A 16,086-nucleotide genomic window follows, 5' to 3' on the forward strand; every position below is an offset into this window, starting at 1 on the left:
TGTTACCAACATACCTGTGTGTTGCTCAATTGAGCTGCATGTCCATCTCCGAGGCAACAATTGCCTTGATCTGCAGTGGCAAGTGGATATCCCATAATGTTCATAGCAAGGTATCCGATACTATGCCCATGTCAACTTTACTGCGCAGATGGCACAGTTACTGCAAAGGCTTGCCATTGCTGATCTCTTCCTGTGTTAGCACTTGCCTAATATGATCATGTGATCTTCCAGGGAGGCAGCAGCATGTTGTATCAATTCTGTCTTGAGCTTAGTGTATGCACCTTTCTCAGGTGGTGCAGTAATGATATCTTGTACCTCGACTGCAAATCTGTGGTCCAACGGATTTAAGACAAGGGCAAACTTAGTCACATTGGTCATTTTTCCCATGCAGCAGAAATATGCCTCTGCTTGTGCTAACCAAAGAACATGATTGTGTGGCCAGAATGGTGGCAAAGGCTTAGTGCTAATCCTGAAACAGTGCACTCTTCAACCATTGCATGGTTCGCTGTGTCTCGGTCACCTTACTTTTCCTTCCGGGCACCTTTGGATCACCATTTGTCAGTGCTCATAGGGGAAATGCTGCCCGACAGTTGTCAGATGTGTTCTATATATAGGAGGAAAAAACTCAGGAATGGATAACAGACTTTATTAATTCCAACACATTAGGCTACTCTCCACTCATAACTCAAGAATAATTGAATTGAAGCATAGCCTCCTTACAGAATCACAGTTTTTAATCAGAAAGGATGCTGAAAAACATCATAGCATGGTATCAGAGTGTAGTCAAAACAGAAAATAAATTTAAATCTAAGCTAAACATGTGCCTGGAGAAAAAAATTGCTCATACAACCCAGCTCTCCTGGTGACCAGGGTAGAAATACTTGAAAGCAATTCTCTTGGCATACAAACATGATACTCTACCATCACTGCAAAACACAGGACTTCCTGCAAAAGATGGAGACTGATGCATAGTGTGCAGCAGCTTCATTCAGATCAGGACAACTAACTTTCTTAGAAGATTTTCATTAAATAACAAAATCTGACATCTTATATTACTATTCTTCTCTCATGGTCAACAAAAGTCATAAAACATAAATGGGAAAATCAAAAATATCTGATACACATGACAAATATATTCATTTAGCTCTCTGTTTCCAATGTAACAATTACTTCTGTATTCTACCATTAGTTTTTAATTTTCATTCCAATAATCAAACAATGGAAAATCCAGGATGGAATGTACAATATTATGAAAAGGAAAATTGCTGCTCACCATGTAGTGGAGATGCTGAGTTATAGACAGGCACAACAAAAAGATTCTCACAATTAAAGCTTTCAGCCATTGGCCTTTGTCAACAATAGATGACAGACACACATACACACACACACACATGCACGGACACTCTTGCAAACACAGCTTGTGCTCATGTAGCAGTCTCAGGCAACTGAAACCTTACAATTGCGTGAGACTGCAGTCATGTGTGTGTGAGCTGCATTTGAGTGTGTGTGTGTGTGTGTGTGTCATCTGTTGTTGAGAAAAGTCAATGGCCCAAAGCTTTAATTGTGAGGGTCTTTTTGTTTAGCCTATCTGCGACTCGGTATCTCCGCTATATGGTGAGTAGCAACTTTCCTTTTCATTACAATAGCATGACAATAGAGACCATCAAATTAACCCCCCTGCCCATCCATACTTTAGTCCATAATAAATACAATTTTGCAAAACACTTAATGATAACCACAACATTCTAGGATAAATTGTAATAATTATTGAAATTCAACTAAAATGTATGTAAGAATGAACTGATAAATCCACATAAAGCATGCATGCATGCTTCGTCAATGAAGCAACAAAGTGTCATCCTCCCTACATGCTCCCAAATGCCAAGTGCAACCAGGCCTATGAGCACCTGGCTGCAATTCAGTATCAAGATGTCTCTTCATAGCATGTGTGGGCAGCGTGAAGTATCTTGTAAACACGGGTTCAGACCTTGCAATATTCCTCCATCCTATATTAGGAGACAGCAGGGAAGTCTGAGGTACCCTCCCTCACAGGCAGCAAACAATTTGGCCATTAAAACTTACTGCACACACAACAGTAATTTAGACCTAGGACTACACCATACATATTTGTGGATGTTTTCTGTGGCTGAAAAATCAGCTGATCCTGGGTGCAGACTTTCTTAGCCACTACAGGTTGCTAGCCAACATAACAAATGGCCAGCTCATTGATGTGACAACAAATTTAAAGACAGTGATACAGCACTGGCAGGCCACATTGTACAGTATAAAAACTGTGAAGTGCTCTAGACCATATGATGACATCCTCAAAAAATTCCATGACCTCACTTGCCTGGCTGGTGCACCAAAGGACATTAATCATTTGATGGTGCATGACACAATAACCACGTCCTGCCCTCCCACATCATGCCACCCACGTCAACTCGCACCCAATAGACTTGCAGTAGCAAAGGCAGATTTGAAGGTCACGCTGTGGGAAGGCACAGTTCGACAGTCAAGCAGCCCATGGTCATTGGTGCCACATTTAGACTGAAGAAAGACAAGTCATGGTGCCCATGTGGGGAGTGTTATGCTCTTAGCTCACAAACAGTGCCAGACAGATCCAGTCCCACACCTTCAAGACTTTAGCCACGCATTGGCAGGTTGTGCATTATTTAGCAAGATTGATTGTGCAAAGGCAAATACCCAAATTTTGGTGGCACCTGAAGACATTGAGAAAACAGCTATTGTACTGCCCTTTGGGCTTTTTGAAAGCCTGTTTGTGATGTATGGTTTTTGCACTGCTGCCTATACCTGGCAGCATTCCCTGGATGGCATATTGTGAGGCTTGCCATTTTGTTTCACATACCTTGACGATGTCCTGCTGCAGTCCAAGTTGCTGAAGATCCATTGCCACCACCTAACTACCGTCTTTCAGCACCTGAGTGAAGCTGGCATCATTGTCAATCCAGTGAAGTGTGCATTCAGTGTGATGAGAAACGAGGTCCATGGCCACTTAATTACCTCCACCAGATTGACACCATAGCTGGACAAAGTGCAAGTGATTCTAAACATGCTGCATCCTCAGATGCACAAGAAATAACTCCGTTACCTTGGCATGTTGAACTTTTACCGCCATGCTCTGCCCAATGCTGCCACCATGCAAGAGCCCATGACTAAGGCACTACACAGTCCCAATTCGAAAGGAAAGACCCCTGTGAATTGGACAGACATGCTGAAGTAGAGATTCATGGACTCAAAATTAAATGTCACAGAAGCAATACAGTGCAATCTTAGATGTAGTGGTGAATGCCAGCCAGACCGACATCAGCATGGCGTTACAACAGCACCTTGATGGGAGCTGGCAGATGTTCAGTTTTATCTCTAAGAAGCTATCGGAATCGCAATGCACTTGGATTGCTTATGGCCAAGAGTTGCTTGCGGTATATGCAGCAGTGAAATACTTCCGCCCATCAGTAGTAGTCTGACAACTCATCATCTTCACTGAGCACAAACTGATTACTCATGTGTTTCACAACAATCACTCTGTTCACCGTGTCATATCCAGCAATGTCACAATTTACTACTGACATCCGCCATATTTCGGGGATAGACAACATAGTCGCTGATTGTTTGACCTGAGCGTGTGCCATTATATCATCCTTGTAAAAACTTTGAGGACGTTGGCAAAGTACAGGAGAATGCACAGTTTCTGTCACGCCACCTCCAGCAGCTTGCAACAGAGGTTGGTACCTGTCCCCAGAACTACATGGAAAATTTGGTGTGACATCTCAGCCAGTGCTCACCAACTGTTCCTCCCAGAGAAATTCCGGTGCAGTGCACTCGACAGTGTGCACGTGCTGCAACACCCTGACACCAACAGGATTTTGATCCTCCTCGCTGTGTGTTTCATCTGGTGCAGGTTTCAGAAGGACTGCTGCAAATGGGCATGCTCTCACATGCCATGTCAGCTTGCCAAAGTCAGGAGGCACGTTCCCCAATGCAACATGTCAATTTGCACACGTCCATGTGGACCTCATTGGCCTGCTCTCTCCCTCTCTTAAGGCACATGGTATCTTATAAGTATAGTGGACCACTTCACTAACTGGCTGCATCAACACCAATCATAGACTTCACTGCCAAGACCGTTGCCACCACATTCGTTGACACCTGAGTGGCTTGCTTTATATGTCCCAGTAATGTGACGACTGACCACAGTCGCCAGTTTCACTGCACATTGTTCACACACGTCGCCAGACAGTGTGGCATCCGATTACACGAGACAACACGCTATCATCCGGCGTCAAATGGCATGGTTGAACGGCACCACAGGACTCTGAAAGCTGCCTTAACTTTCCATAACACATCATGGCCTGAGGCACTCCCACTGGTGCTGATCGGCCTGCAAGTAATGCCAAAGGAGGAGATCGATGTGGCATGTGCCGATCTCGTTTATGGACAGCCTCTGACAAGACTGGGTGATTTTGTAGAAGTATCACCCCCACATGGAGCCATGGCACCCACTCTGGTAAAATGCCTGCTCACTCAAATGGCTGGTCTCTGAGAGCACGAGCCGATGCAGTATGGCACTGGAAGATATTCATGCAGTGCAGCCTGCAGCACTGCATGCACATCATGTTGCATACCAACACAGAACAGTCACCTCTCTAGCTCTCCTGCTCTGGACCACACCATGTGATCATCTGAGGGAAAAAACGTTGGACATTGAGTGCAACAGGAAACAGTCTACAGTCTCAACCAACCGCATCAAGCCAGCTGACAACTTGCCAGGTCCAGCAGCCACACGCTTTTTAGTCCCCGAGGAAGATCTGACAGCAGATGACTCTATTTCCACCAGCAGTCAGACAGATCCCGCACCTGTAGCCACCACACCAACCAGGCAGCCCGTGCTGCTGCCCGGACCGTCACCACAGCTGCCAGTGGACTACAGCACATGCCCTGGCCTCCAGGTCTGATTCAAATGTCTGTGCTATAGAGATCCCATCCCCAGCTGAACACACCTTCAGCTGATAGATCCAGTCGAGCTCCAGACAGTGCCTCCCATGTCCTTTGCAGCTCCTGGGCCTGCGTTTGTGACTCTGTGGCTCTGCCACATTGGGTGTTAAGGCAAGATTGGTGTTTGTGCCAGCTACTGTATTTGCATTGCCATTGAGGTCCACACATTGCCCTCTGTGCCCCCGGACTTGTCCTTAGCAGCTCTAGGACCCGCGTTGAAGTCGTGAAGACACCATACTCGTGTACACTCTCCGGGTCTGTGTTGCCTCGAGTTTTGAGGCTGGATCAAGCAATGCACTGTGCTCCTGCAACTGAGTCAGTTGATGAACTTGTGGGACATGCTACATGTGAACACCTGGAATTGTCATTCTTGATATCACTCTGAACAATTTAAAAAGTGAAATTTGTTCTGCTGTAGTGCATTAACTGTAGCACTAATGAACACTCCATGTCGTTATTAAGATATCAGTGCATTGGCCTTTGAGACATCTTCCCAACATGCGAACTTAAACAAATGCAGGCCATGGACCGATTGGCATTCTTTTTTTTTTTTTTTTTTTGTTTTTTTTTTTTTTTTTTTTTTTAAAAAAGCAATGGAACGCTGCTCCCTGAGAGAAACGCATGAAGGGCAGAGCTGCAGCACAGCTGACACCACTAAATGGTGCCAGGCATTTGCATGGCCCACACATGCAGCTTTCCTGCTACACAAAATTTTGGCAATGGTGCATCATGCACAGACCCATGTGGGACAAAGCAGGCAGGCAGTGCAAGCTGGTAAACGCGATGCAACTCATGTCTCCAACCTTTCTCGTCATCTCCGACCTTTCTCGCCATAAACCAAGCCAAGTTAACACGATCCCTCACAACTGTGTATGTGAAATCTTGCACATTTTCTCATTTCACGACGTCCATCCATTCATTTTGTAGAGCTTTATCTCCGACCTGTGAAAGTCATGGCGATCCATGGGTGACATCAAAAACTGGACTTTCGGAGATGCAACATTTGTTTTGCGTGGTCCACATGGTCGTGCCACAGCTCATCACCACAGTGTATATCCCACCAAGATCGGTCACTGAACCATACTGCCTGTACAATGGATCTGTATGTATGGACATTAATGATAAATGTTGTTTGTACTATCTTGTAAAGTATGGAAAAATAAATGTGTGTCACTGACAAAAACGATTCCCATCATTTCCTGTCACCAAGTCTCACCCTTGAGCGTAGTGCTTGGGTACAGCAATAAAGCCGGATTGCTGCATGCTTATGACTGTAAGCAGTGACAATCAAGTCCACACTTCAATATATATTTGAATAGAGCTTTTCAACAGTGTTAACAATAATGCTACCTTTGTACAAAAGGCATCTTTAGAAGATTTGTTGTTGTGTTTTGGGTTGCATAATACCACAAATTGTCAAAACTATTTTGAAAATTTTAATTGTATCCATCAGCACTACTTTCAGTTTCACTTCCTGAAAGTAATCATTTGCCACGCATTCTGTCTCCTTGTAGTTGTAAAATTTTCTCAGGAGACTTCTCCTTTTCATACAACTTTATTCTTTGTGTATACATGTGTTAAAACTAAATCCACAGATTTTCATCTTATGGTGTGGTGTTATTTCAGAACAAGTACCTGTGTGATGTACAGGTGTGGGATAGACCATGGCTGCCTGAACGTGAAGTTTCAGAACTAAATTGCACTGCAATAAATGCAAGGCGGAAAAGAGAGGTGAGTGAATGTTCTGAAGAATGAGTTATTAAACTTTTTTAGGCTGTTACGTTATCTAGTGGCAGTGAGTATAAGAGGATTGTTCTTTGCCTCACAATATTTACCATATTTACTGAAGTATAAGATGGTCTTGGGTATGAGGTGACCTCCCCCCCCCCCCTTTTCTTAAGAGGCTCATTGAAAAAATTTATTTTTGTCTTATTCTGACTAATCAAAATTACAACTGTTTTACTGATGTAAAGTATCTGCCAAAAAGTTAACATATATCTATTCTAAACTTGTGCCATGTATTGTCTATATTTTGAAAATACTACAAGAAATAAAATAAACAGAAAGATTGGTTTACATTAATTTTCAGGCCATTTTGTTTTCCACTTTTTTTTCTTACTAACCCTGTAGTCTGTAGTATGTCTCTTCCATCCAAAAATATCAACAGCCTGCTACCCTCTCATTGGCTGTGTAGAACCAGCTGACACTCTCCCTTTAATTCCAGTCATATGTCATGGTGAGTGTCAACAACATTGTAGCGAGACACACATAAGTACACCTCTGGCCCCTATCTACACTTTTACCAACCTCTGCAGAAATGGATACTGTTGTTGAGCATTTGTCCAATTTTAAAGTCAGTTTGATTCAGATTACAAGTAGATTCAGGCAAACTGCTGTTTAAATGTGGTAAATGTTCATAAAAAGCCAAAGTAGGTTGTATAGATTCACATTGTTGGCAACATGAGGAAATTTGCCACTCACTCATCATTCCCTTCACCGCAATCCTCAAAGCTCACAGCTGAGCTGGTGTCACTGTTCCTCTTCCAACCCTCACCTTCAGCAACTGTGAATAAAGACTGCAATATCTTCTACAGTGCAGGTCATATGTAACAACACCAACTAATATATGAAAGAAAGATTGCAGTTACAATTCTGTCCCATTCTCAGACTTCTGCTCGTCCCACGATCCATAGTGATGTCTGTTGTTACTATCCCCATGACGGGTCTTGCCACTGTAATTTATTCTAGCGATAAGAATTACAGTTAATTTAGTATAATTTAATTCCTTTGTTAGATATTTCATTTTGGATTAATTTTTCTTCTTGTTTCAACTGAATGTCACAATCATCTTCTAAAGATGATTAAAAGTTGGTAACACTTTTACCCTGTATTCTAATACATGAACAGTGACCAAATTTGTAATTTACAACCCACTTAGTAAATCATTACAGTCTCCCATAACCAAATAAAATACTGGTCTGGTTTCTGAATCAATGTTTTTTGAAGAACAACATTTCTGTTTTTGAATGTTACCTTTACTTAAAAATCAGCATTAATGTTTGTATACCTGGTCCAAATGTGTTTGACAATGTTTATTGCAAACCTGTTCAAATACGATACAAGTTTGTACAATGGTAGAATTTAATGCTATTTCTTTATGTGTTTCACAAAATCATCACATTTTAATCCAAGCAATAGGCTGTTGCAGTGCCCAGTTCATAGGTTCTTGCATATCTCTTTCACTAGTGTCATGTGAGTCAATGTCGCATAATTGTTCAAGCGTTGTTGATAACAATGTTTATTGCAAACCTGTTCAAATACCATACAAGTTTGTACAATGGTAGAATATAATGCTATTTCTTTCTGTGTTTCACAAAATCGTCACATTTTAATCCATGCAATAGGCTGTTGCAGTGCCCAGTTCATAGGTTCTTGCATATCTCTTACACTAGTGTCACGTGAGTCAAATGGTTCAAATGGCTCTGAGCACTACGGGACTTAACAGCTGTGGTCATCAGTCCCCCAGAACTTAGAACTACTTAAAGCTAACTAACCTAAGGACATCACACACATCCATGCCCGAGGCAGGATTCAAACCTGCGACCGTAGCAGTCGCGCGTTTCCGGACTGCGCGCCTAGAACCGCGAGACCACAGCGGCCGGCTCACGTGAGTCAATGTCACATAATCATTCAAGCAATGTTGATACTGTATCAAACAGTTCAACATATTGGGAAAACTTAAGCTTTTTTCGATGCAAATATCAATTGCCGAGCCTTGCCTTCCTGAATTTTTCAAAATAAATCTGCACGGCTTCAATAGCCAAAGCTTCATCTCTAAATGTAAGATGACCTCTATAAATGTAAGACTATTCTATACAATCTACCATCTCAGGCTTATGTGTTTGTTGTCAGTAGTTTGATAACTTTAATTTGGGAAAAATAGAAATATATACTCTGCCTGTAAACTGTTATGTAGAAACTTGTGGGAGGCCTTGCAGATGCACAGTTATTAACAGTATTATGAGAAGGGGAGTTATGTTCCCCAGGGAAGCGTCCTGGGACCTCTGCTGTTCCTGATCTCTATAAATGACCTGGGTGTCAATCTGAGCAGTTCTCTTAGGTTGTTCGCAGATGAAGCTGTAATTAACCGTCTAGTAAGGTCATCCGAAGACCAGTATCAGTTGCAAAGCGATTTAGAAAAGATTGCTGTATGGTGTGGCAGGTGGCAGTTGACGCTAAATAACGAAAAGTGTGAGGTGATTCACATGAGCTCCAAAAGAAATCCGTTGGAAATCGATTACTCGATAAATAGTACAATTCTCAAGGCTGTCAATTCAACTAAGTACCTGGGTGTTAAAATTACGAACAACTTCAGTTGGAAAGACCACATAGCTAATATTGTGGGGAAGGCGAGCCAAAGGTTGCGTTTCATTGGCAGGACACTTAGAATATGCAACAAGTTCACTAAAGAGACAGCTTACACTACACTTGTTCGTCCTCTGTCAGAATATTGCTGTGCGGTGTGGGATCCTTACCAGGTGGGATTGACGGAGGACATCGAAAGGGTGCAAAAAAGGGCAGCTCGTTTTGTATTATCAAGTAATAGGGGAGAGAGTGTGGCAGATATGATACGCGAGTTGGGGTGGAAGTCATTAAAGCAAAGACGTTTTTCGTCGCGGTTGAGATCTATTTACGAAATTTCAGTCACCAACTTTCTCTTCCGAATGTGAAAATATTTTGTTAAGCCCAACCTACATAGGGAGGAATGATCACCAAAATAAAATAAGAGAAATCAGAGCTCGAACAGAAAGGTTTAGGTGTTCGTTTTTCCCGCGCGCTGCTCGGGAGTGGAATGGTATGATTGTGGTTCGATGAACCCTCTGCCAAGCACTTAAATGTGAATTGCAGAGTAATCATGTAGATGTAGATAAATGCGGCCAAACTGCAGGAAACGACAGCTGAGAGGATAAGAAGCAAAAACAGGTCATATGGGTGTGCAGTTATAAACGTGTTCCAAGGAGGTACAGCTACTAGAAACAGCAGGTAAAAGATCTCTGACAGTAACCCCAGTACCAGCAACAGGCAGATGGCCCACTAGTCTAAAGTAAACCAGAAAACTGTGTGCAACATTCTGCATGAGAACTACCAGTATCAGTGCCACTTACAACACGTGCATGGTTGATTCACTACGAACTTGTCTTCACGGCGATGGTTTTGTCGCTGGTTCGTCGCACAGACCACGACCGTGCTTGAATGTCTGCCATTTATCTTACTCACAAATGAAGCTACCTTTGTGGGAGGAACAGTACCATCAATCTTCACAACGCCCACCTGAGGGCTATTAACAATCCCCATAATATGATGGTAGCGAATCATCAGCACGAGCCTTAACATGGATTACTGGCGACTGCCTCCTGCGACCAGTATTCCTTCCACAACACGTCACAGCCGAGGCATATCTACGCTCCCTGTTGATGACCCTGTCTCTCTGCTGAAAGATGTGCCTTTGGTGGTGTGAAGGGTACTGTGGCTGTTACAAGATGGTGATCCAGCTCACTACCCTCTTGAGTGCGGAGCTGAAACACTGTTTCAGGCACAACAATCCAATTTCCTGGTGTGTTCCCATGTGTCCTTTCAATCAGTAGAACCTACACAGTCAAAGAACTCTTATTTCTGTCTTCAAGAGAGTACCTCTCTTGGAATGAATTTCCAACTATATGTCCATGTGACCTTGAATGCTCTGTATCTCTCAAGGAACGTTTCCTGCAGTTTTTCGCCATTTACCAAAACCACCTTCCACAGATAAAGCTGTCTCAAAAGTTGTTCATAATACACTCTAAAAGAAAAAAAGGAACGTCGCACCACAAAGGACTTACCCGTATTGGGTAGATCTCGCCAGACGTGATGTACATGTACAGACAAACTAATGATTACAAATTCAGAAAAATTTGGTGATTTATTCAAGAGAACGGATTTCACAAATTGAGCAAGTCAATAAAGCGTTGCTTCACCTCTGGCCCTTCTGCAAGTAGTCGTTCAGCTTGGTATCGATTGACAGAATTGTTGGATGTCCTGCTGAGGGTTAGAGTGACAAATTCTGTACAACTGGCGAGTTAGATCGTCAAAATCACCAGATGTTTGGAGGGCCCTGCCCATTGTGCTCCAAACATTCGCAATTGGGGAGAGGTTTGGCCACCTTGCTGGCCACGGTAGGGTTTGGCAAGCACGAAGACAATCAACAGAAACTCTCGCCGTGTGCAGTTGAACGTTGTGTTGCTGAAATGTATGCCCAGGATGGCTTACCACGAAGGGCAACAAAACAGGGTGTAGAACATTATTGACGTACTGCTTTACTGTAAGTGTGCAGCAGATCACAACCATAGATGTCCTGCTATGAAAAGAAATGGCATCCCAGACCATCTCCCCTGCTTATTGGGCCGTATGGCGGGCGACCGTTGGGTCGGTATCCCACTGCTGTCCAGGGCGTCCCCAGACACGTCTTCACTGGTTCCTGGGGCTCATTTCAAAGCGGGAATCATCGCTGAAGACAACTCTACTGCAGTCAATCTTATTCCAGGCCGAAGATATGGCTGGAGACGTCCCAGACAGCGGGGGCTACCAACCTGAATGTTGTCCCCCTTATGGCCCAACAACCAGGTATGATGGTCAGCGGTGCAATTTCTTTTCACAGCAGAACCCCTTTGTTTGTCTACCACAGCACCCTTACAGCATAGCGGTACGTCGATGGTAATGTACGGCCCATTTCGTTGCCCTTCATGGCAAGCCATCCTGGGCTTGCATTTCAGCAAGATAATGCCTGCCTGCACACGTCGAAAGTTTCTTCTGCTTGTCTTCATACTTGCCAAACTCTACCTTGGCCAGCAAGTTCGCCAGATCTCTCCCCAACTGAGAACCTTTGGAGCATTATGGTCAGGGCCCTCCAAACAGCTCTGGATTTTGATAATGTAACATGCCATTTGGACAGAATTTAGCTTGATATCCCTCAGGAGGAGATCCAACAATTCCATAACTGCATAAGGGCCAGTGGTGAGCCAAGGCGCTACTTCTTGCTCGATTTGCGAACCTCTTTCTCTTGAATAAATCATCCAATTTTTCTGACAGTGTGATAGTTTGTCTGCACATGTACAGTCGTGGACAAAACGAGCGAGACCCCTCGCCTTTTCGTTATGCTGATCCGCACAGCTTTAAAGTCTGTTACACAGCATAACAGGCAAGGCGATGAATTGCTACCAACATACTACGCACAGGTGTGAAATTGGGAAACTATCCGAACTTTGTCAGACTGTTTTCAATCATGAGTAAGACTATATTAATGCTGATTAGTGTGTTATACACAACACGTAAATATACGATATGAATGAAAGAAGAAACGCTAATTAGTATGAACTGTAGTAATAAAAATTAATTTCAGCTTACTGAGATAACGTAACTGTTTTAGTAAGACAAAGTACCCCAGATCTTTACGAATTAGCAAAATATTATGTGCATTCGGTCGCGAAACGGTCTGTGTCAACATTCAGACCAGTCATACTCGATTACCGTTGCTGACCTACCATGAAAGTGTGGAAATTTAGCAATGCGTGAAGATTCGTAACGAAATTCAGCTCAAAATCATTCAGTGTCTCACTTAAGTCAATTCAATTATTGGCTGAAGCGGAAAAAGTAGGCAGTAACAAGTATGAAATTCTACAAGAGTTTCGTAGTGACATCCACAGGGCGCTGGTACAGAATAAATGTAGCAATAAAACGTATTGGAGGCGCGAGAATTTCTTAAAATTGCTTTACTGATAGTCTATCTGCCTCCATCGAAAACGAACCAGACATTTTAGCGTGTAAGGATTCAATTGAAGCGGTGGCTCAGCTGCTAAAAAGTATCTACACTATAGCGACTGCGCATTGAAAACTTTGACCGTCGTTTTCCCAGAAGCGGTCGAGCTTATGCTGATTAGCCAAAACACATGTTCGCTTATTTTTGTCCCCTCTTTCACTGAGCGAAGCTTCAGCAACATCGTGGTATGACACTTGGCGGGTCCCCTCGTAAGTGGCGTGCGTTGCGATTCAGTAGACAGAATACGTCCACTTTCCTCGACTACTCATTGACACGTTTGGAAACTTTCGTTCTAGTAGTGGCAGTTTGCATTGTGAGGGCTGGTTTTCCTGATAATGATCTACTAATGGACTTTGCTCCTAGTTTACGTAACGGTCTAGTAGACCTACTGCAACGACTTGAATCGGAAATGTTTGTTTATTTGGATAGTCCGTTTCTTAGTTGCCATATTTCGTTATAATATTCTCCTTTGTTTCAAAACGGCAAGTTTAGATGACCACTGCAACTTGGTGACATCAGTAACAATTTAATACTTTGAAACAGTAACGTGTGGTGTACGAGGAATGTACTCTGTTGAATGAGGAATACATTAAACACAAAAGCTGCGTCCAGTAACAATAATTAACTTTCGGTTACAGGACAAAACACAAGTCGAAATACTGTATATTCATCTCAGTACCCAGTAAAACTTAAACTGGAACGATTGCCAACATACTTTTGTGGGGAAGGCCAACGAAAGACTGCGTTTTATTCGCCGTACGCTAAGAATACGCAACAGGTCTAGTGAAAACGCTGCCTACACTACGTTTGTCCGTCCACTGCTATGCTATTCCCGCGCGGTATGGGATCCTTGACAGACGTAATTGACGATGCACGCCAAAAACGTCCTAAGAACGGTAGCACGGTTTGTAATGTCACGAAATAGGGGAGAGAGAGTCCCAGATTTGATAAGCGAGTTGGGGTGACATTCATGAAAACAAAAGCGTTTTTCGTTGCAGCGAGATCTTTGAACGAAATTTCAATCACCAACATGTGTTCTGAATGCTAAAACATTATTTCCTCGGGAACTTACACAGGAAGAAATGACCATAGTAATAATGTAATTCAGGGCTCGTAAGAAAAGATTTAAGTGGTCCATTTACCGCACGCAGTTAAAGAGTGGGACGGTAGAGAAATAGTACGAAGGTGGTTCGATGAACCATCTGCCAGGCACGTAAATCTGGACTGCAAAGAAATCCAGTAGATGTAGTCATGTAGATGTAACAAAGGAATTATGTCGTAATGTGCTACATGTGAATTACATTTGATTTGAACATCAAGTTGTTTGCTGTTTATTTATTTTCTGTTCATTATTTTCAGCCATAGACAACACCTAGGTGCGTTAAATTGATACTGAAATAAAATGCCATGCTTGGACCAATAACAATAAATTAATTAGTACTTGTACTGCAGTATCTGCCAGTGTCTTCAGGAGTGGATATCGGATACGACGATCCTAGGGTGTTTATAAGTGGATATTGCAGACGACTTCGAACAAAATTTGAATGTAGCTTCGTAAATGTTCTGTGAGCAAACGATCTGAGTTGCTGGCGAATACAGTTTATCCTCACTAGACAGTATATATTATCATTATACGTAAGGCGAAAAAGGTTTCGCCGGGTTCGGTGGCCGAGCGGTTCTAGGCACTTCAGTCACGAAGCTCGCGGCTGCTTCAGTCGCAGGTTGGAATCCTACCTCGGGCTTGGATGTGTGTGATGTCTTTAGGTTAGGTAGGTTAAAGTAGTTCTAGGTCCAGGGGACTGATGAACTAAGCAGTTTGTTAGCATAGTTCTTAGAGCCATTTTTTGACCTTTCCCGTAAGTTTCTTTACATAAACGGCCGTACTTTAGATTGCGTTGACATGGAAGCTCACTGTTTTACACCACCAAGGGACCGTATACCGCAGGAAGTGCGAAACATTTCCTCTTATTATGTCTACCCGTACTCGAGGTAAACGGGTTTTAAGGGTTGGGTAGACAGATAGGCGGTCAAGAAAGTGAAACAAGTAGGGTTCTATTTTTACCGATTTAGGTGACGAAATCCTAACAACGAAAATAGCTACCACAGTTACTGACGATGAGGGCCGCATAAATAATTCCCCCTACTTTTTATTCAAATGTTCTAGCTACAGTCGATACATCAGCATATTAATCGTAGCTACGCTTTAGATCCAAATCACGTTTACAGGAATGCAAATAAAATCCATTTGCCTATACACATGGTAATTCAGATCCCAGTATTAATGCCACCGCGTTTTAGAAGTGCGATCGTTCCCATTGCTAGCTAGCTTAAGACACACTTCGGCTAATGAACGTTTTCTGGCTGAGGGGAGTCTAATTGAGAATTCGAAACATTGTAGAATACGTTTGACAGCTATGTCACCGTTTATTTCCTAGGGTGGTGCAGAATTATCCTGCTAAATTTACTCGCTAGTAACAGTATTTTGTTATTTCGATAAACATCCCGAATGATTGTCACGTAAGCGGTGACATAAAGGCAGAAAATTCATGTTTTTGAGTCCAGAAAGCTTTATGCAAAGAAACTGCAGATCATTTTGCCATTTTCAATGCGAAATTGTCGGCTTATTCATGTCTGGGGCAATAATAGAGGGCTGTTTGCCTGGGTTGTCTACTAGAGTAGTGAAAGGTGTTTGCTACTGCAAGGGAGGTCTGGTTTGTTTTCCGTTTTAATTTCGATGGAGGCAGATAGACTATCAGTAAAGCAATTTTTAGAAATTATCGCGTCCCCAATACGTTTTATTGTTACCTTTATTCTGTACTGGCGCCTTGTGGAAATCAATATGAAACTCTTGTAGAATTTCATACTTCTTACTGCCTACTTTCTCGGTTTCAGTCAATAATTGAATTGACTTAAGTGTGACACTGAATGATTTTTAGCTGAATTTCGTTATGAATATTCACGCATTGCTAAATTTCCACAATTTCATGGTAGGTCAGCAATGGTAATCCAGTATGACTGGTCTGAACGTTGACACCGACCGTTTCGCGGCCGAATGCGCATAATATTTTGCCAATTCGTAACGATCTGGAGTACTTTGTCTTACTAAAACAGTTATATTTATCTCGATAAGCTGAAATTAATTTTTATTAGTACAGTTCACACTAATTAGTGTTTCTTCTTTCATTCATATCTTATATTTACGTACTGTGTTTAACACACTAATC

At 42.6% G+C, this 16,086-nt stretch overlaps 1 protein-coding gene across 23 annotated transcripts in view; it reads left to right on the plus strand.

Annotated features, from left to right (window-relative positions):
* LOC126188844 (uncharacterized) overlaps positions 1–16,086 on the plus strand; it is a 2,133,693-nt gene that overhangs the window by 574,445 nt on the left and 1,543,162 nt on the right. For 9 of the 23 annotated variants that reach the window (XM_049930478.1, XM_049930479.1, XM_049930486.1 and 6 more), the window contains exon 7: positions 6,640–6,744. The exons of the other annotated variants lie outside the window; for them this stretch is intronic. In XM_049930478.1, coding sequence (XP_049786435.1) covers positions 6,640–6,744 — 105 coding nt within the window. The remainder of the gene's footprint in view (positions 1–6,639; positions 6,745–16,086) is intronic. 23 annotated transcript variants of the gene reach the window in all.

This window comes from Schistocerca cancellata, chromosome 5 (assembly GCF_023864275.1).
Source record: "Schistocerca cancellata isolate TAMUIC-IGC-003103 chromosome 5, iqSchCanc2.1, whole genome shotgun sequence".
NCBI lineage: Eukaryota > Metazoa > Arthropoda > Insecta > Orthoptera > Acrididae > Schistocerca > Schistocerca cancellata.